Source organism: Hypomesus nipponensis, chromosome 22 (genome assembly GCF_054491055.1).
Source record: "Hypomesus nipponensis isolate SF chromosome 22, ASM5449105v1, whole genome shotgun sequence".
In the NCBI taxonomy this organism is placed as follows: domain Eukaryota; kingdom Metazoa; phylum Chordata; class Actinopteri; order Osmeriformes; family Osmeridae; genus Hypomesus; species Hypomesus nipponensis.
The window spans coordinates 16,417,046-16,438,321 of record NC_140382.1 but is presented as its reverse complement, the minus strand read 5'-3'; the positions used below and the strand labels follow the sequence as shown (position 1 = coordinate 16,438,321).

At 47.5% G+C, this 21,276-nt stretch overlaps 1 protein-coding gene and 6 non-coding genes across 8 annotated transcripts; 3 read left to right on the top strand and 4 right to left on the bottom strand.

Moving 5' to 3' along the window:
- Nucleotides 1-834: 834 nt before the first annotated feature.
- Nucleotides 835-922, bottom strand: trnay-gua (transfer RNA tyrosine (anticodon GUA)). The gene is given in 2 exon segments: nt 835-870; nt 886-922. It is a non-coding gene; the product is annotated as a tRNA-Tyr (tRNA).
- Nucleotides 923-1,115: 193 nt separating this feature from the next.
- trnay-gua (transfer RNA tyrosine (anticodon GUA)) lies at nt 1,116-1,203 on the top strand. Its single transcript is given in 2 exon segments — nt 1,116-1,152; nt 1,168-1,203. It is a non-coding gene; the product is annotated as a tRNA-Tyr (tRNA).
- A 239-nt stretch (nt 1,204-1,442) lies between these two features.
- On the bottom strand, nt 1,443-1,514 carry trnae-cuc (transfer RNA glutamic acid (anticodon CUC)). The gene has a single exon. It is a non-coding gene; the product is annotated as a tRNA-Glu (tRNA).
- A 430-nt stretch (nt 1,515-1,944) lies between these two features.
- LOC146236863 (E3 ubiquitin-protein ligase DTX4-like) lies at nt 1,945-19,570 on the bottom strand. Of its 2 annotated transcripts, none has more exons than XM_084687211.1 (10): nt 19,176-19,570; nt 17,823-18,037; nt 11,517-12,540; nt 6,129-6,190; nt 5,866-6,027; nt 5,722-5,783; nt 5,343-5,509; nt 4,925-5,078; nt 4,679-4,768; nt 1,945-4,419 (listed from the first exon to the last, which is right to left on the bottom strand). In XM_084687211.1, the coding sequence occupies exons 2-10, from the start codon at nt 18,028-18,030 to the stop codon at nt 4,192-4,194; spliced, it is 2,157 nt and encodes a 718-aa protein (XP_084543337.1). In that variant the 5' UTR covers nt 18,031-18,037; nt 19,176-19,570; the 3' UTR covers nt 1,945-4,191. The 2 variants fall into 2 exon arrangements, with proteins under 2 accessions (XP_084543337.1, XP_084543336.1); XM_084687210.1 differs by lacking the exon at nt 19,176-19,570 and adding an exon at nt 18,313-18,724.
- trnay-gua (transfer RNA tyrosine (anticodon GUA)) lies at nt 7,230-7,317 on the bottom strand. Its single transcript is given in 2 exon segments — nt 7,230-7,265; nt 7,281-7,317. It is a non-coding gene; the product is annotated as a tRNA-Tyr (tRNA).
- Nucleotides 19,571-20,441: 871 nt separating the features above from the next.
- Nucleotides 20,442-20,514, top strand: trnat-ugu (transfer RNA threonine (anticodon UGU)). The gene has a single exon. It is a non-coding gene; the product is annotated as a tRNA-Thr (tRNA).
- Nucleotides 20,515-20,988: 474 nt separating this feature from the next.
- trnak-uuu (transfer RNA lysine (anticodon UUU)) lies at nt 20,989-21,061 on the top strand. Its single transcript has one exon. It is a non-coding gene; the product is annotated as a tRNA-Lys (tRNA).
- Nucleotides 21,062-21,276: the final 215 nt, after the last annotated feature.

The window sequence follows — 21,276 nt, the reverse complement described above, 5'->3', positions numbered from 1 at the left end:
GCGGCCTTAGTTGGCTTGTAAACTGACTGTAATGTACTGTGTCTATTTGTGGGTGAGGAAATTGCCCAGAAATGTAAAAGTGATGTTTTTGTATAACCCTCTCAGATTATTTTTGTTAAAATAAAACATTGGATTGTAACTAAAGCTTTGTATGACATATCCGTGAAGGGGTCTATTGCACAGATATTTAATGTATTGTTAATGTAGTTGGAGTTTGTTGATATCATGAATGACTGATTCACATATTTGACACAGAAAACACAGACATATTTAACATAACTTTAACATAACGTATTTACTAAACTTTAATGGGACCTGCCTTTTGGGTCGTAATGAACTGAAACCGAGTTATATTACAACAGCACCATAATCAGAGCTAATAGCCTACTTATGGCTGGGCTTTCCTCTGAAAACAAGGCATGGCACATTTGACTGAGTTTGCTCACTTGGCTGGCAAACCTTGTCGATGTGAGCTACGAGCTAGCATTAGCAAACCGGGCCACAACTCCAAGCACGCATCCGAGCTATGAAGTATGAAACCAAGTTTTTCCAGAACCATACAACTGGAACTTTTCTTTCGGAAATTAACCTCAGTTTGCCCAGAAAATCTTAGTCGGTCACATACTAGATAACCAGTGTAACGGAGGGAAAATTGTCTTCTCTGCCTACGTGAGTTAGAAAATATACAAAGACTGTAGAACATTTGCTATCTAAACGTTTTTAGAACACATTATCACTACTAAGGAAAATGATTCCAACCAGGAGTAGGCGTTGTGTGGCAGGGAATTACACAATATTTTATTTGGGTGCAGTGGTAGTTATTCAAAAATGTCCTCCTTCGAGCCGGATTTGAACCAGCGACCTAAGGATTTCCGCTACACACATCTACAGTCCTCCGCTCTACCAACTGAGCTATCGAAGGGGTTGTAGAGAGAGGCAAGCTTTTTGTTAATCACCAAACTTCTGTGTTTAGTTTTACTGGTTCAGATCGGGCTCAATTATTTTTAATACCTCTTGTTATTCTTTCTTGTAGGTTTAAGTAGACATATGTCCATGTATTTACATATAGAGAGAAAGAGTATTAGACCCACAGAATCTCAATTACAAATACGTCCCCTTCGATAGCTCAGTTGGTAGAGCGGAGGACTGTAGCGGTTATCAGCTGATATCCTTAGGTCGCTGGTTCAAATCCGGCTCGAAGGAGGAACATTTTCGAGAAATCTTTTTTTATGATTTTTTTTCAAGCGTTCAATCATTTTTCTTCAAACAAAACAAATACTCAGTGTTGTGGCATCACTGTGAAAACACATTTATTAAGACGAAACAGGATTTTCTCTTTTAGAAATGTAATATTTATTGTTACACAATTTAAGCATTTACATAGTTTGGCCTTTGTGGAGCCGATGTGTTTGAAGTAAAATATTGTTATAATCAAAAAATCGTTCCCTGACCGGGAATCGAACCCGGGCCGCGGCGGTGAGAGCGCCGAATCCTAACCACTAGACCACCAGGGAGGACTGGATGATTTTTGTTGATGAACAATAAATAAATGTCCGCTATCCGTTTGGGGTTCGAACATTGTCGTACTTATTTGGCTTTGAAAATCCCATTATTCGAAATTAGCGCTAGTTACATACGCACATTTCTCGGCGGGGTTCACCAAGCGTTTCAACCCCTCTGAACTTATCACATCACATTTAAAGCTGACGAGCTCTAAATTATAACTGCAGAGCGCGCCGCGAACTGATCGCGGCGTTTAGCAGCTCCTTGCCGTCAGCCTCATTTTACTCTTTACATTTCAATAAATTGTCAATTTGTAGTCGTAAAGATCGTGCACAAATCAAATGTGCCATATTAGGCCTACAATCATGTAATTACCAATGGTCAGACTTTTGGCAAGACTCTTACGGTTAGTGTTTAATGGTATGAATAAAAGAGGCATGGTTCAGCATTATTCATTTATTTGTTCGGTAATCAATAGTTATTCACACTTAAGCAATGTGTTGTTTTTGTTTGCGAAAGCATGTTGTCATGGTAATCCCATAAATGAATAGCTGCGACCCTGCTTTTAGCAAAGTAGGCCAAACAAAAACAATCAACTACTTATCCAGCATTCAGCATATTAGACAATTATCAATTTAGAATGGCTATAATGGTGACATAATGGAGAGATCAAGCAGACCAGTCAAAGGACAGTACCAGTCATAAGGGACCAATAGGGGCTCGTTAATAGACCTATAATACAGTATCAAAGTTCATTTACCTTATTTACTTAGAATAAGTCTACAGTAAAATACCCTTTCCCATAGAAAAGAAACATAGGTGCATGGCTTCTGTAAACACAGTAGAAGGAAAAAACACAATCTGTCATTTAAACCATAGGAAAGATATTACAAATGACACTGTATCCAACAAATTATGTACATTAATAAAAACGCGAAACCGCTTGTTATAAACTAACTACATTAAAAAGTCATAAGAAGAGTGTATTATAGTATCGAGTTAAAGGACCTTGGTGTCTAATTGTTGGCACGGTAACCGTACCACAGAACATGTCGTTGTACACACAGTCGATATTCACACCTAACGATGCAAATGCACATGCATTCACAGGGGTGTCAATGTACACACACGCACATGCATACACGCACACACACATACACACAACACACACACAGGTTCTTGTAACAGCCAGAAAGGTGCTTTTCTACACAGCTTTAGTCTTCAAGGAAGTGACACACTACAGCTCCCATAAGAACACGCCCAACACTGCAGCCAGTCCTTCCAAGTAAGCCCAAATGCTTGGCTCCTTTATAAAAGTAAGCAGCACTCAAATGTATATATATATATATGACATTAATGACCCATCCAGCTCTTTTCCCTCCCTCCAGACATCAGGAAGGTAAGAAAGCTGACTTTCAGCGGCATCACTGTCCATCAGACTTGTAGAATCGGGGTGCAGGAAATATCTAGATTAATGCAGGTTGTGTTTCGAACCAGATTTGCTGCTCAGTCAGACTACAGAACACAAGAGGAGGCTCTGTGTCTGGTCCTCACACACAATCACACCAACACTGCCCCCCCTCTACACACAGTTGGTACAAAGTGTATAAAAACATCTATTTACATACATGTAAACTCAACATACCATACATGGAATGAGGTTAAATGAAGGTTACATTTGCTCAAAAGGATAAAATAAATTGCTATAAAACTGGTGGGTCTTTGAATGTTTATGTACTAAGGTGGCTTTGGCTCAGTGCTAGAGCATTTAACTGAACACCAAGAGGTTGCAGGTTTATATTTCCATCTGTACGCCGCTTTGGCCAAAAGCGTTTGCTAAATGAACCTATTATTCTTATGATGTTACACAATAATGTTTGGTTGGGTCTCTGTGTGGTCAGTGAGCAGAGGTGTAGTTGAGAAGTGTGTCCACAAGGGGGAACACTAGAACGCGGCAGCAACCAGTGTCACACCCAAACCAGGGGTGAATCTGATTGAATGAAGTACAAGTTCAGTATCCCTTTCTTTCTCTCTCGTGTGATTCGTCGGCTCTGTTGAAGTACCGTTTACAAGTTAAATTACTACTCCTATTCTAATCTACATACTCGTACCATTTTTTCTTTCTCTCTCTACTTCTTTCTCTTGCTCCTCCTTCCTAGTCCTCTCCTCCTCCCCTTCATATCTCTCATCCTGTGTCCTTTCTTTCCATTGGGCTTTCTTCAATTCCACGATTTTGTTTCTCCTTTCCTTCCCTTCTCTTCTCTCTCCGAGTAGTGTAAACTTGTAAGTTATCCAAGGTTAGTTAACTAGTACCGGCTCAATCTCACCTCAGCATTGACAAACTAGGTTTAGTAAATAATCACTTAAAAATGTGATCACCATAAATAAAATACAGCCTCCATCTGTGCCTACTTCTTTTCATTTCTTCTTTTTCTCATCTGTCTCTCCTCTGACATCACTCACCCACCCCATGAGCCTACTATTTCTTGTACGATTGGTTAGAAAACCAAAGTGAACCCACCAATCAAGAGGAGCCTTCAAAACAGTCAACCAATAACGTCTTTCGTCCCCTTTTCCTGATAGTGAGTCTTTGTTAGTCATCAAATCTTTCTCTCTCGCCCTCTTCTTGCTCTTTCTTCTCCTCTCCGTTCCTCCTCTCTCTGATGGTCCTCCCCTCTTCTTCTCCTCTCAGAGTAGCAGGGAGTCTTCCTCCGTGATGCCCTGCGCCCTCAGCTCATCCAGGATGTTGTCCAGGTGACCGGGGTCGGGGTAGCCGTGGCCCGTCAGGTTGGAGCCAAACTCGGTCTTGTGGTGGATCTCATTCCAGACCACCGTGTCCTGTTCCCCCGTGGTGCTGGAGGTCCCCACAGAGAAGATGAGACGGCGATCCCATGCTTCCAGGAGCAGACTCAGGACCTGGGGGGGAGGAGGAGGAGGAGTGGGAGGTGGAGGAGGAGGAGGAGGAGGAAGGGGGGAAGAGGGGGAGGAGATTGCATGGTGGAGAGGAGGGAGTAGGGTAGAAATGAAGAAGGAGGTAAAGAGGGAGTATGGCAGAAGTGAAGGAGGATGAGATATATTAGATGAAAGACTGATGATGTGCCTTTTTCCGTATGGTACACTGTATGTGAGTGTGTGTGAACACGGTGTACTGCGTGGCCAGTGTGACGACTTTTACCTTGCGTCCTTTCTCACTGTCTGGGAGGTAGCAGTGTCGGGGGAAGCCTCTGGCTGTGAAGGGCTTGCCAGGGTTAGGGTGCTCTGGACCCTGGGAGAGAAGAAAGGAAGAAGGGAGGTGGCGATGGAGAGAGGGAGGTGGAAGAGAGGAAGAACAAGTTTAAGCCAGCACTTTTTAAGTTACAGGAAAACCACTATTCACACACACACACACAGACAAACACACACACACCATCAGGAGCATTACCTGAATGCCGGGGGTGATGTTGTAGATGACTCGTATGGTTTTACAGTCGGGGTGTCCAGGCAGGGAGTGGGGTATTACGTGGTACTCCATCTTCCCTGCTGGCTGGCTCCCCGTTTTCACCCCGTAGATGGTCTTACAGGTGGGACACTGCAGGCTGGAGGAGAAGGAGACTATAACATACTGTAGGTATCTCTAGTGTGGTCATCTTTGTATCGCACGCCCGGAATTTAGCTCAATTTCAGAAGTTCCTTAAAACGGGCCATTTATTAACCATTACACACAACACTTGGTGCTAATGGATCAATACGATACATGACATACCATATATGAAACGATACATGATATGAGATCCAATATCACGTACAAACACAAAGCGTGTGTATGAAGAGTGTCTATGAAGAGTGTGTCCAAGCTGTACCTTCCGTCCTTGTTGCCGTTGTTGTACATGGTGACCAGACACTGGAGGTGGTATTGGTGTCCACACTGAGCCAGACGGCCCACCGACTCCCCTCGCTGCACACCCCCTAACCCCGGACCCCCGCACCCCGACGGCCCCTCCAGGGGCTCCATGCAGATGGTACAGTCCTGGGGAGGGGGAGGGAGAGGGGGAGAGGGAGGAGGAGAAAGGGGGCAGAGGAACAGGGAGAAGAGGACGAGGTAGAAAAGGGTAAGGTGTAAAGATGAGGGAGGAGGGATGAGGAGACATTAGTTAATGCACTGCACCCGCTCACAGGTCGCCGGGCTGTGTGCTTTAAGCTCCGGCTTGGGGTGGGATTACGTGATGCCAGCTGTCTCACCAGGTCAGGCAGAGTCCTGGCCCTCTTGAAGTACTTCATCACCACCTCCTCTGGGCTCTTCCCTGGGGAACAGACCAACACGGACAGCGTAAGAGGAAGAACGTCACTGTGTGTGTTGTGTGTGTGTCTGGCTCCCTGACACACCTTTGCGGGCCTGTTTCTTGGTGGTCTTGCGGCAGCAGTGACCCAGGCCAGGTACAGGCTTGATGTCGCTCTTGTTGACGGGAGGCGGGTGAAGCTGCATCCTAGGGGGGCGGGTTAGACACACTGGCAGCCCTGCCGCGCTCATCAGGATCCCTGTAATACCTGCAGCGCACAGACACAGGGCGACTGTTAGCACAGGAAAAGTAGCCATATGGTTTTTTTGCCATGTAAAGAGGGTAATAAACACGCGTGTGAGTTCGTACCTGCCAACGCGGGATACACTGGGCTGGATCCATTAAGGTTCTTCACAGGGACGGTGGGCACACTGGAAAACAACACACACACACACACACATTGTGGTTACACAGTAGAACACAATACACACACACTCTGGGTTCACACAGCTTTCAGGTCAAACTGAAAGATGCTACGTGAAGATTCACTCAACCCGCAAACGAATCAGAATCGGTTAGCAACAAATCAATACTCACTGATAAGACCTGAGGATTGTCATCCTACCACAGAGGTCAGACCAAACCAATCAATTAGAAAACTGGACGAATGAGGAAAGAAAGTTTCTCTTAGACAGACTGCGGTCTTCCTTTTCTCCGCTCTCTCTTTTGCCCTGTGCTTCTAGACTCCCTCTCTGTGATGAAGTGTGTAGTGTTACCGTGTGTGTGTGTGTGTTGAAGCCGTCTTATAAAGCTAATCTGTGAGTTTCCACCTGCCGGGGAAGCTCAGAGGAGACAGACGTCACCAGCAGCGTCACGAGCTCATTACCACTGCACCTGACACACACACACACACACACCCCCACACACACACACACACCAGGCCTAACACACACACGTTAGTCCACAAACACATCAGTCAATAGTTTTACAGGCACTATTATTGACCCCTGTTGGACAGAGGGTGTCTTTTGTCCTCCCAGTCGTAAACCCCCCTCTGAAAAAAGCCTGGGGAGGAATAACGACTTGTTCGGTCACCAGCAACAAATGACTGTTTCTCATCAAGGAGATAACAAGTTGCCACGGTTGCCTGTTTGTTTTAGGGAGGAAGTGGATATTATGGGATGGGGATGTGTGGTCAGCTATTGTGTGTCCCTCTGCCGGTGACTTGGTAAACCTCAAGCTTTGGAACTGAGTAAAAAAAAAAATCCAGATTTGAACCAGCAACCTAAGGATTACAATATCTGTCTTTGATAGTCCTCCACTCCACCAATTGAGCTATAAAAAGGATTGTGTCAGTGGTACAGTTGTGTAAATAAGGACAAAATCCCATGAGCTCCAGTAAATCTATCCAACCACCCAGCTGTTGAGATCCAAAACCTCTCAGATCCTTTACCAAGTACAGAAAAAAACTCCTTCGAGCCGGATTGGAACCAGCGACCTAAGGATTTCCACATCTTACATCTACAGTCCTCCGCTCTACCAACTGAGCTATCGAAGGGGTGCACTTACACAGTGGATAATTGGAGGCCAGAAAGCTAAACATGGAGGGATTGACAGAAAAAGGGGGGTGAGGGTGATGGGGAGAGGGGGAAGCAGAGAACGTATCTGCCGTCGCTTCCGGTCCAGGTTTGGTCTTAACAAGCTTTGTGAGTCTGGACTAATCAGCTTTTAAATAGACACAGTGTGTGTGCGTTTGACGCTGGGTGTGACAATGTGTGTGACGACGTGTGTGACGATGTAGCTACGTGTGAAAGTTTGTTTGTTTGCGCGTGTTTGTCCACCTGGAGTCAGTAACTGCAGATGGCCATGTAACCAAAGAGTGTGTCGTGGCGGTTGATACACGGAAGTACTAAGTGGAGCGTATCTCTAAAACCTGACGTGGAAATTTCCACCCAGCTATGATCGCGGTCGTCACAGTGCCATCGTCATGGGAATAACGTAAGGGGGATGAGACCTCTACACGGTTGTTTGCTCTAGTCCAGGGAGACACTAATCTAGGCAGTCAATGAGGTTATTAATACCTCAGGCTATAAGAGGCTATAGCCTGGTTCTCTCTGACTGACACACACACACACACACACACACACACACACACACACACTGTGGAGAATGTTGAGTCACGTTGGCTGCAGCCTTGGCCTAATCTACAGGAGAATTAACACTCACCGACGTCTGTCTAATTAACAAGAATACTGACAAGGATATGAACACACACAAACACACACGTTTGCACATAGATGGCCTCAAGCCCTCCCACAAAGTTAGGCCACACAACGACCTCACTCAGACAGGAACACATTTTCATCCCTTTCTCGCACTCCCAACTCTCAACCCCCCTTGCTTCTCTCCTCAAAGTTTGTCCAGCATGATTCGAATATGATGTCTGTGAACGAGATGAAATCAGTGTTCCTTTCTTGCCGTCTGCAGGCAGAGCTGTGATCAGGAGGAGGAACGAGAGAGAGATGATAGGGGAGGGGGAGGAGGGGGCTGGCAGGCTCTTGACCTCCCATGACCGCACCCCCCACTCCCCTCCCCACGCCCTCCCACCCACCCCTTTGTCACCTCCCTTTTCTCACACAGTCCCCCCATCGCCCCCACCCCCCCCCCCTCCCCAGATGGTCGTCCGCTGGGCTAAGTTACCAGAGAAACAAACTCCCACACATTTTCACACTCTCCTGTCGAAGGCAACCTATGTGTGTCACCCAGACGTACACACACACACACATGTACACACACACACACATCTACAAGCGCAAACAGACTACACACGACAACCTTCAAATTCCCATTCGCCATTCCGTGCCAGTGACCTCTCATTCCAAACAGTGATAAAGTCCTATCTTTGTGTAGCCAGCGAAGCCATGGAGCTGCCACAGAGACGTGCTGCCTGGACACTCCAGCACAGCCAGCCAGCCAGCCAGCCAGCCAGCCAGACAGACAGACAGACAGACAGAGACACACAGAGGGGGGGTTGAGCGAGTCGCCCTGGTCTGTCTACAACATGAGTAGAGCAGAACTGCCCCTAGTGGTCGTAGCTGGTCGCTGCAGGAAACCTGTTGAAAAATGCCAATACGTGACCTTCTCAGGATTCTAATCATCCGGTTATGGAACTGTTTTCCAGCCTCTCTATTTCTTTCTGTCCCTCGATCTGTTCACCTCCTCTCTACCCGGCCCCACTTCTCCCCCTCTCTCTCTCTTCTCCCTATCTCCCCCTCTCTCTCTCTCTCTCTCTTCTCCCTATCTCCCCCCCCCCTCTCTCTCTCTCTTCTCCCTATCTCCCCCTCTCTCTCTCTCTCTCTCTTCTCCCTATCTCCCCCCCCCTCTCTCTCTCTCTCTTCTCCCTATCTCCCCCTCTCTCTCTCTCTCTCTTCTCCCTATCTCCCCCTCTCTCTCTCTTCTCCTTTGTCTCATTCTCATGTTCCCCATGAGAGGAGAACATTCTTTACTTCACCCAGTTAGGATTGTCAATATTTACTTTCTCTGCATGCCTATGTGTGTGTGAGGTGTGTGTGTGTGCCCGCCCTTGTCTGAACCAGTTCAGCTGTGTGTGTGAAGCGTCTGCTCTATCTAAAGTTTTTCCACACTCAGACCCCTGTGTCTGTCTTTTAAAAATGTTTGTATGTGAGAGTGTGTCTCTGAGTGTGTGTCTCTGAGTGTGTGTCTCTGAGTGTGTGTCTCTGAGAGTGTGTCTCTGAGTGTGTGTCTCTGTCTGAGTGTGTGTCTCTGTCTGAGTGTGTGTCTCTGAGTGTGTGTCTCTGTCTGAGTGTGTGTCTCTGAGTGTGTGTCTCTGAGTGTGTGTGTGTGCTAGAACTAGAAGAACTAGAAGTTATGTGTAGAGTTCCAGTGTTCATTGCTAAATGTAGCCTATTAGCTTGGAGGTGCTGGTAGCTTGTTCTGAGGCTTCTCTAGTCTCGTCCCCCCGCCTGTGTCCTGATTTCTTGCACCAGAGCGTGATCAATATTCGCTTGTTGCTGACTGGATCCTTTGTTTCTTTTCCTCCCTCCCTCCCTCTCCCTCCGTCTATCTCCATCATCCCCCCTGTCTCTGCCACTGTATGTGTCTGGCTGACTCAGTCTACAACCCCCAAACTCTGAATGTAGTCAACCCCCCCCCCCCTTCTCGCTCCCAAATCCTCCTTGACGAATGCCTTCAGACAGACAGAGGCCGCTACAATAATGACTGTGCTGTGTCTTTGTCTGCTAACCCACCCCCCAGTCTCAGCACACACACCACAACCACCCCACCCTCTCTCTCTCTCTCTCTCCCCCCTCTCTCTCTCTCTCTCTCTCTCCCCCTCTCTCTTGCTCTCCGTCTCTCTCCCCCTCCCTCTTTCTCCCTCCTCTCTCTCTCTCTCTCTCTCTCTCTCTCCCGTCTCTCTGCCCCCCCCCTCTCTCTCTCTCTCTCTCTATATGTCTCTCTCTCACACACACACAGACACACACACACTATAGTTCCTACACTCCACCAGCCCCCCAGCCAGACTCACTTCCTCAGGATTACCCTATAGAAACCCCCACTTCTACTGTGTACCCCCCCCCATCATTACAACCCCCATCCCCTTCCATCTCCAAACACCCCCAATATCCCCCCCACCCCCCAGTCTCTGTCCAAAACTTTCCACCCAAATCCTTCTTTCTGTGTTTACTTCTTCCTCCCCCTTCCCCATTTCTCCTCCCTCCCCCACCTGTGGCAGACCCCACCCTGCACTCGGGGCTAACTCTGGGACAGGGGACGGGGGGGGGGGGGCAGCATTGTGGTGCTAATGCTGGCCTCTATGCCTGCCAACAAAGGTTACCGTGGAGATATGCTGTGAGGACACAATGAGAGGCCCTCAGGACAAGGAGGGGGGCCTGGGAATGAGGGAGGAGGAGAGATAGAAGTTAGAGGATTCAGAAGAGGAGAGTGATATTAATAGATACTATTACTAGAAAGAGAGAGAAGTTTGGGGACAGTGAATGCAGGAGCAAGTGCAGATCAGATAAAGAAGGACAGAAAGATGGAAAGAAAAAGAAAGAAAGAATGGGAGAGAGGATGAGCGACAGGACTGACCCCTCCTGCCCTCCACACTCCACTCTGCTGCTGGCTAGTAGAGACTCATTCTCCTCCCTCCCTCCCTCCCTCCCTCCCTCCCTCCCTCCCTCCCTCCCTCCCTCCCTCCCTCCCTCCCTCCCTCCCTCCCTCCCTCCCTCCCTCCCTCCCTCCCTCCCTCCCTCCCTCCCTCCCTCCCTCCCACCCTCCCTCCCTCCCTCCCTCCCTCCATCACTCCCTCCCTCCATCACTCCCTCCCTCTGCAACTGCTCCCTTGCCTTTGCAGATGGTGTGAAGTCACAAACTCCTACACACACACACACTCCAACCTGTTCAGACTCCCACATCCACAAACTCTTACACACACTTCAAACACACACTCCACACTCCCGTTCTCTACACAAGGGAGGAATGAAGCCTCAGGGACAAGCAGGAGCAGTGTGTGTGTATATTCATGCATTTGTGTGTGTGTGGGAGGGTATGAGTGTGTGTGTGTGTGTGTGAGTGTGTGCGTGTGTATGTGGGAGTATGTGTGTGAGCGTGTGTGTTTGTGTGTGTGGGAGTGTGTATGTGGGAGTATGTGTGTGTGTGTGTGAGTGTGTGTGTGTGTGAGTGTGTGTGTGTGTGTGTGTGTGTGGGAGTGTGAAAGCAAATCAGCGTTCCACTCACCCTGAGGCGATGAGTGCGCGTGACTGTGCCATGGCGATGCGCTGCAGGGCGGGCCTGCTCAGCCCCACCAGACTGGACCGGCGGGGGAGGGGGGCCCGGCACGCCAGCGAGCGCTGCGGCGACATCACCACCGGCGACGGAGACGGCACCGGCGAGGGCGGCGAGGTCACTTTTTTCGCCGGGGTGACGAGGGTGGCAGTCGGCACCGACGAACTCCTGGGTGAGGGGGTGGGCGTGGCCGGGGACGACGGAGGCTTTTTAGTGGATGAGGGCCTGTTGGCGGAGAGGGAGAGGGAGGCGGTGCCCGAGGCGAGCGCGGCGAGGGATTGGGCGAAGAGGGCCGCGTTCCGTTTGGAAGAAGCCGTGTTCCGTGATATGGCGTGTCCGTGCGGCAGCGTGCGGGAGTGGGCGGAGTTAGACACGGAGTTCCTCCTGCTCTGGCCCCGCCCCAGCGTGGACGCCCTCGTCTTGGGGCTGGGCGGCTTGGACTGCTGGGACTGCCGTCTGCTCAACGTGTTAGACCCCGCCCCCACCTTCCTGCTTCCTGACTTCACACACTGGACCAGCATGCATTGCTGGCAGCCGCAGGGCGGGCCCAACCCGGGCGGCACTGGCTCTCCTTTAGAATACCCCGACCCTCCCTTGAACCCCCCAGACACCCCTACGCCCAGGAAGGCCCCCGTGGGTCCTCCTCCCCCTACCCCCTTGACTCCTCCGCCCTCCCGGGGCAGCGGCTCCGCCACCAGGGGGTAGGCCATGTCGGCCCTGCGGCGCACCCTCCTGCTGCGCTGGCTCCGCGGGTTCCTCTGGGTCATGGTCTTCAGGTCCACCACGTAGGCCAGCCCCAGCGGCGCCAGGTCCACGCTGGACTGGAGGCGGTCCCGGGCCGCCTGGAGGGCGATGCACACCTCTGTGTCGTAGGCCGTCCAGGACCCCGTCTCCTCGCCCTCCCACTCCCACAGCCAGCCCTGGGCCGGGGCGGAGCTGGGCACGTAGAAGCTGCGACGCACCGGCCGGATCCTACCTGCGGGGGGAGATGGAGAGCACGGTCACAAACTGGTGGTGATCATCAGCGAGTATTTTGTCCTTGCAGCACGCGGGGTGGATTTGAAACAGCAATCTCTTAACTTGCAGCTAAACGCTCTAACCACTGAGCTCTACATATAATCATTTCTAAAGATACTTTTCTAAAATAATACTACTAAACACAGTAAAACTTGACTATAGTAGTAGTTTATGAATTATATATCCTTAGTGTTGTAATACTGTGTACAATTTAACTTCTCGACATTGTTATGGAATTCTGTGGGTGCAGGACTTTTGGTGCAAGTTACAGGGCCTAACAGACACATAAACACACACACAAACACACGCACACAAAAAGGTCCTGAGCCATTCTCTCTCCCAGTCCAGTAGGCCTGGCGCCACAGTGGGGAGAGGAGGGTCCAGGATGGACCAACCACAGAGCAGCGCTGTAACCAAGGACGACATGTGCCACCAAGGCCATTCAGTTAATGGAGACACACACACTGAGGGGTGCTGGCTGGCAGAGCAGAGAGAGGATGTGTGTGTTTGTGTTAGACAGAGGCTGAGAGAAAGGCAGAATGTGTGTGGGTATGTGTGTGTGCATAAGTCAGACACTGAGAACAAGGCAGAGCGTGTGTGTGTGTGTGTGAGAGATATAGACAAAGACAGAGTGTGTGCATGTGTGAGCACATTTGAGGAGGTCAATCAGTCTAATAATTAAAGTCCAGTCATGTTCAATCTCTACCTCTTCTCTCCTTTGCTAGTTTTAACGTGTCCTCCATTCTACCTTTCCTGGCCTCCATTCTACCTTTCCTGGCCTCCATTCTACCTCTCCTGGCCTCCATTCTACCTCTCCTGGCCTCCATTCTACCTCTCCTGGCCTCCATTCTACCTCTCCTGGCCTCCATTCTACCTCTCCTGGCCTCCATTCTACCTCTCCTGGCCTCCATTCTACCTTTCCTGGCCTCCATTCTACCTCTCCTGGCCTCCATTCTACCTCTCCTGGCCTCCATTCTACCTCTCCTGGCCTCCATTCTACCTCTCCTGGCCTCCATTCTACCTCTCCTGGCCTCCATTCTACCTCTCCTGGCCTCCATTCTACCTCTCCTGGCCTCCATTCTACCTCTCCTGGCCTCCATTCTACCTCTCCTGGCCTCTATTCTACCTCTCCTGGCCTCCATTCTACCTCTCCTGGCCTGCATTCTACCTCTCCTGGCTTCCATTCTACCTCTCCTGGCTTCCATTCTACCTCTCCTCTCCTGTGTTCTACCGCCCCTAATCTTTGAATGAGAGATGAAACTCTGCTCTCCTTTCATGAGCTGGATAATAGCTGCCGTTCTCACCTCTGTCTTCCTCCCATCCCCATCCACAGGGGATGGGGTGTGTGTATGTGTTTGTGTGTGTCATTGTGCTGTTTTAAATGGAAATACGGGGCTAATCGGAGGTCAAGTGTGCTTGACCATGCAGTGGTGCGTATGTGTGTTGCAGTGCATAACAGGTTGATGTGAATGTAAACGCGGCATCCTGCTCACATCCTGAAGATATGTGAGGAGATTGGCAATGGTGTGTGTGTGTGGGTGTTTGTCTAGAAAACAGGAAAAGACTATCTCGTTCATCTCAGTTCGGTTGGTTTGTCATGAGATATGTTCCCCACAGACCTCATATTGAATCTACGGATCACATGATTTCACTGGGGCTGTTTCCTCTTTTGTCTGTTTGTCTCTACATTCATGTTCAGAAAACACACTGATGATATTTTTGAACGGACGAATGTGTGGGTTAGTTATGAAGGGATGAGTGTGTGGGTCAGTAACTCCTGAGACCCTAGGCAGGAGGACAAAACATGAGGCAGGTGGAGAAGGACTGTCCATCTGGTCTATTGTTCCACTCTGCTTTCCTCTGACCCTTTCCACACACACACACACACACACACACACACACACACACACACACACACACACACACACACACACACACACTACTTGTCAGGTCAGTGTGAGAGGTCCACTACTTGTTACTCGATATCCAACCACCGAGGAAAAAAGGAAAACATATCACTGATAACCTCAAAAACTCTTTCCTTCTTTTCTCTCTCTGTCCTTCGTTCTCTCTCTTTTTCGCTCCATCTCTCCACAGGTCTTTACCCCAGAATGACCCTCTGAATCCAATCACATGAGAGTCAGGGGATAGAGAAACACACTCCCAACCTGTTTGTGTGTATTCATGCATATGTATATGTGTGTTAGTGTCTGCATGGGTCTATGTCATTGATAAGATCATGTTGAAGGATACGTGTGCGAGTTGAAGTGTCCACGTGTGTTTACGTGTGTGGCGTTTAAGGGTATTTTCATGAGTTGGTGTGAGTGTGGGTATGTGTGTATAAGCATGTCCTAATCCTGGCCCTGTGTTGTGAAACATGCTGTGACTGATGGCTCCCAGGGGCCGGGGGTGGTGGGGCCCCGCGGTAACCCGACACGCAGAGTTGCACAACTGCCTTCTGGAGAAAACTCCTCTTCCTGCTCCCTCCCACTCTGTCTCCCTCCTCCTCCAGATTGCTCTTCTCTTCCTTCCAGCCTCCCCCTCTCTATTCTGCCCTTCCCCTGTTAGCCCTGTCTCCGCCTCTCTCCACCCCTCTCTATTCCTACCACTCTGTTTTACTCTTCCCCCACTCCTTCCCCCCTCCTCACAGCTTCCTCTTCACAACTTTTCTCATCGTATCACTGCCCTAGACTGAACCCCCATGTGTCCCTCTATGCATCTCATATCTAACCCACTCTACAATTCCACCCTCTCTCTATCAACTCCCTCTCTGTTTCTCTTTTCTCAGATCAGTTTCTGCATTGATGTGGCCCCTCCCCTGGGTCTAGTTTATTAAGCGCTCCATTCACTAACTCTTACTGAGAGAGAGGGGGGGAGTGAGTGATAAAGAGTGACTTAGACCAAGAGGGAGAGAAACAGACAGAGGCAGAAAAAGCAGGGAGAGACAGAGAGAAAAGTAGAAAGAATGAGAGAAAGAGATCGGGAGAGAACCAGAAAGAGAGGGACAGAAACCGAGATACGAGTTTTGAGTTTTTGGTGTTTGGGTTTAGGCCCCGCCCACTCCCCCAGGGTTGAGACCGTGACCTCTGACCCCTAACCCAGGCCATTGTGGGTGTCTGGGAACACGTCTCCCTCAGTGCGACCAGCTGGAGCAGCACAGGATTCAGACTGCAGCTGGCCTCCCCCATCCTCCTGTATGCTGCCAGTCTACTCACACAACCCAACCTTCCTCTACGCTGCTAATCTGAACACACACACACACAAGCACCCCCTGCAACTCTGCCACACACACACACACACAATCACTAACCTTCCCCTACCCTGCCAGTCCCACCCATGTGACCTGGGGACCTAAAACTGATGATACAATCCAGAACTTCTCCATCTGTCAGTACCTCAGCCTGAGACCAGCCTTTGAACCTGCGTCTCTGTTGGAGAACAATGAGGAGTACAAGATTCACCTGTGCTCTATTTCTTTATTCTGATGCCTTGTTTCTACATAAGAACCCTGCCAGAATGTGCCAGTGTTTTTCCTGTGCATTTCCAGCATTTACTAGTGCACACTGGTATGTTGCTTAGCAGCCGTGCCCACCCCAACGTTCCACCACACATTAGTAGCAGAAAGACCATCTTCTGTTCCACAACCAACCTAAAGAACCTGTGAATGTGGCCAGTGAACATAGAGACTCTGACCACCGAAATACTGTAGAACCATTCACTTCTGCCCCTTGATCTACAGCTCTTTCTATAAGCAATATTTCTACGTTGCAGTGTCTGCTAAATGAATAACATGTAATTGATGTCAAACTTCTTCCAACAGGTAGGATATAACGACTACATAACTACACACTCCTCCAGAAACCTTCCCTGCTATCGCCCCCTCTCTCCATTTCTCTGTCTTTTTTGTCTCATCTTCCACTTCGCTGAACTTCTAATTACCGGTACACCCTCTCTCCCATGTCTCCTGACTCACTGTGTGTGTGTGTGTATGTGTGTGTGTGTATGTGTGTGTGTGTGTATGTGTGTGTGTGTGTGTATGTGTGTGTGTGTATGTGTGTGTGTGTATGTGTGTGTGTGTATGTGTGTGTGTGTATGTGTGTGTGTGTGTGTATGTGTGTGTGTGTATGTGTGTGCGTGTGTATGTGTGTGTGTGTATGTGTGTGTGTGTGTGTGTATGTGTGTTTTTGCACGCTCAGGCAGTCTAGAGCCACAATAGCAGAGCTCACATCTGTTCCCCAATTTCAACAAAGAGTAAGAGACACACACTGACTTCCCAATGATCATGCTAGATAACACCCACTCCCTCTCTCTCTATCGCTCCCTCCCTCTCTGTCTATCGCTCCCTCCCTCTTACTTCTCCAACTCTACATCCATACCCATGGCAAGTCCCAGAGAGAGAAAAAAGAAAGCGTAGAAGAGGGAGAAAGAGAGAAATAGAGAGACGGAGGGAAAGTGAGTAAGGGAGAAAGTGAGAGAGAAAGAAAGAGAGAAATAAACAGATATTGCAGAGGCTGCCAAAAGGGATTTTTTCCCCCATTAAGTCTTGAAATATTCTTTCCCTCTCATCTTGCCCCAACTTTCCATCCATACGGCAGCTGCATGTGCCACAAATTTGGGGGGTAAGGGTAAAAGAATGTGCCTCCTCGTTGCCGTAGCGACTCGCTGTGCAACAGCTGTTGTGGGTCATCCGACTTTCACCCTCTTCTCTGACAGGGTCAGGCAATGGGTCACAACCGTAAAACCAACAATGATACAAGCTACATTCTGATTCTAAAACCCAAATCTTCCTTCCAAAATGTCTTCCCTGTCACTGAAGCATATAACGCTGAAGCAAACCATATCAAACTTTCTTGACTGGTTGTGATTCAGCTACTTAATGACATGGGAAATCCTAAAAACTTAAACATCTTAGCAACTGACCGAGAACTTCTTTCGGTGTTAGATTTTCCTGTACACATGGCAAGTCCACAGAGACCAGTTTTTCACAAAACAAAAACACATTAACTGGCTTTAACTAGACTAAAACAACCATCACATAACTACAGACGAGTACATATAAGGAAATAATCATTTTATACAAAACGAAGCACAGGGGTTCTTGAACCTGCAACCTCCAGATTTTAAGTACAATTATCGACCACTGAGTTATGCCCAATCTGCCGAAGACGTAAGCAGTCCTTCACAGCATCCTGTAAGACACCATTCTCTGAGCCATCCTACCCTCCAAGCGCCTTATCTTACCTGTGTCTTGTCTAAACTGGTGCATGGACTGGAGGTCTATGATGTAGGGAGACAGGCTGTTGTCGACCTGACCCAGAACAACGCTGCCACTCCGGGGATCGTTCCGTATCACCGCCTCGATGTGGTGGCACACGGCTGGGCCGTACGGCCTCCACCGTCCGTGTTCGTTGAGCCATTCCCAGACGACCACAGCGGAGGCGAGCAGCATGCTGGCCCTGTAAAGAGAGTGAACACCGTCGCCTTTGTGAGATGTCTGGTGAGGAGGAACGCAGTATAGGCTACAGCCTATTACTTGAAGTAGCCTACGTATCCAACCCCGACAGACTTTTTAAATGTATTTTTTTTTATGCAGGTAGGCTATCGATACTAATTTGAGCCTTCCTTTCACTTCCATACCCAAGATAAGTTGTTCAGCACTCACTTTAACAGCAGCCTGTGTAAACGTGATGTGTGTGTGTACCCTACGATACAAAACAAAGATAATTCTTACATTAACTTAAGCTGAGGTATATTGAGAAGAACCACGACATTTGGCCGCTAATATCCGGAACACGTTCATATCCAGGAGAAATGAATCTTCTGTCTGTTGTTAAAACGCGTTTATAAACTATGTATAACTATGGTACGTTAGAAACCGACGGGTGTTGTCAACGTATTCTGAGGAATTCCGAGGAAAGGCTTGGAGTCTCTCATGGCGAAATATATCGACAAACGCGTAGGCAACCTAGCGGATAGGTCTTCTTGCCAAGTTGCATTTACAAAGAAAGAGAATATAAATCGTTCAAATCTCAGCTAGGTTTATTTCCATTCGTTTGGGCGTAGCATGTTGTTCAATCGTTGAAAAAGTGACATTCAACACCACGCGCACACTCCGTAACAGCACGCGTGACACGCCAATCTTCGCTGAAACACAGTGGAACAGGTTGAACTAGTTTAGTTTTAACGGACGTATGAAACAACTTATTTGTCAAATAAAAGCCGCAGCCTGTATTGAGTTTGATTTGATTAATTCTAAAATTAGTAGTTTAATTGAAGTATATAGTAAGGCTACTCCAGTTCAACTCTCCATATGACAAGCTACATTTTCGAAACAAGAAGACCATCAAAATGTAACTTTAACTCAATAGCTGTAGCCTATATGCATTGAGCCACATTCACAAGCATATACCAAGTCAGTTCTACACTCGATAGTTTACAGTAAAATAACAAACGACAATACAATTATTCAGCAAAATCAATCAGGAGGACATAGGAGGACATTAACCAACAATATACAATTGCACCTGAGCTACAAACTAAAATTAAAAGTAGGGTCTAGGAATCCATCATCCGTATGCTATTGCATTTATTCACCTGTTATTATCAGTCCTCGCTGTCCACTGTCCAAAGATTTCAATCAACTACAAAGCGATACAGCAAAATAATTCCTCTCAGAGAAAATACATCAGTCTTTGTAGGGTCTCCTGCATAGTGGTCTTTCACCACACATAATCCTCAAGTGGTCGTCAGTCCGTACATTTTAAGGTCTCAAACCTAGTTGAAAATGTAGCAAAATCCCTCAGTGACAATCAACGGATTTCTAATACAAGTTCCATAGTGGAACATTCTCGGTATTCTGAAGACAATGATCTAGTTAGGAAATAACTGAGGTACTTCTAGTCTCCGTCCTGATACCCTGAAAATTACCAGTTGTAAGACGCTCCGCTTTGCCTTACACACCACGCCCCGAGGACAACGGGAGATGTCCATTTGGAAACCAATGATGTGTTTCCAAATTCTAGCGTGCGCTTCAAGATCTGAGGTCGGACTCAGCATCAATTCCATGTTCAATTTCTTGTATAAAATATTACTAAGCCATACATATATAGATTTAATATAACAATATTTAAAACAACTGTAATTTTTGTAGAAACGACAATGTTGCACTGTTATCCCTATTGGAAAAAAGACAAAAAGAACAGTAATCTGACCACTGTGTGGGACCTGAGTGTAAAATGGGTTTACATTTCCACCTAGTGGTAAGAGGGTATAACGCTGGAACTATTTTTCTTGACCTGTTTGTAATCTTCGAAAAGTGTTTTGTACTCTTAAAATAGCACATTGCCTCCAGTTCTGATTGTCAAACACTGTTATACATCTTTTAAATAATGTAATAGACGAAGGAGTTCAGAAATTATTTTGACTGCCAAATTAAAACGCTCGTCCTGGCTCTCAGTTTAACGTGTTCATCTGGAAGAATTGCCGTATGTCAGTGACATAAAGTAATTGCTCATCAATCATCTTTTACGACTGCAAAAACGACTTGGGCTGCGTTTCCCGATAACGATGGATCGTAGCAACGATCGAGCAAAAGACTAAACCATCGATATTTCTTACGTGCGTTTCCCAAACATGCTCGTAAGTAGTACGGTAATCTATGCGCTTTAAAGAGTAACGAATTTTCAAGAGACACTTTAGCTACAATGTCTTTGGGAACGGCCCGTAAAACTAAGATTAGTCCTACGATGGATTCTACGATCAATTTAGGCTTACGACGCTTTCGGGAAACGCAGCCAAGATCATGTTGTGTAATATTGTGTAATCTTTATTAGTCAATGGGCACAAAATGCAGCAGAATACGGCTCCATAGCTCAGGGGTTAGAGCACTGGTCTTGTAAACCAGGGGTCGCGAGTTCAAATCTCGCTGGGGCCTGTTCATCTTTTTCATTTATTACCAAAAATAACGAAGCCTCGTCCCCGGATTCCATTGTTATATCCGGTGATTACGATGTCGGTTGGTTGATTCGGTGACACATGTTATTTAGTGCAGTCCCCTAAAAGCTGCAAGTCATAAATTATATCCGTTAGTAACTTTTAGTTGGTTGATAGTTGAATTACAATTTTGAAGGCTTAAATATTATAGGCAAACAATTTCTAAAGAATAGATTACATCCAAAACTGAACCACTCGATAGAAATGTCTTTAAACAACAGCCTTTACAATAATATATCCTATGATGTAATGTGATTTTTTATTGAATCACATTTATGCAATTCGTGTCTGGACATTTACTTCACAGTAGGAAGGCCTACCTTAAATGTTCTGTTTGCGCGTTTGTATTTATTTTATATGTATCTATTTTATATATATATAGTTCTTACAAGTATGTACACCATTGCATGTCAGAGCCCGGATAGCTCAGTCGGTAGAGCATCAGACTTTTAATCTGAGGGTCCAGGGTTCAAGTCCCTGTTCGGGCGGTAGTTTTTTGTTTTAGCCCCTGCCACAACTCCCAAACCTTCTTAATGTACCCTCAAGAACGATTTTCTTCCAAAGTGAAACCCAGTTCACTGAGGTGCGATATAGGTATTTTTCCATTTGATTATAAACTTGTATATTAACTAAATTAGTGCAATATTATGGTCCAAATTATATTTTCATGTTTGGCCAACCAAGTTGACTTTACCTGTTTCTG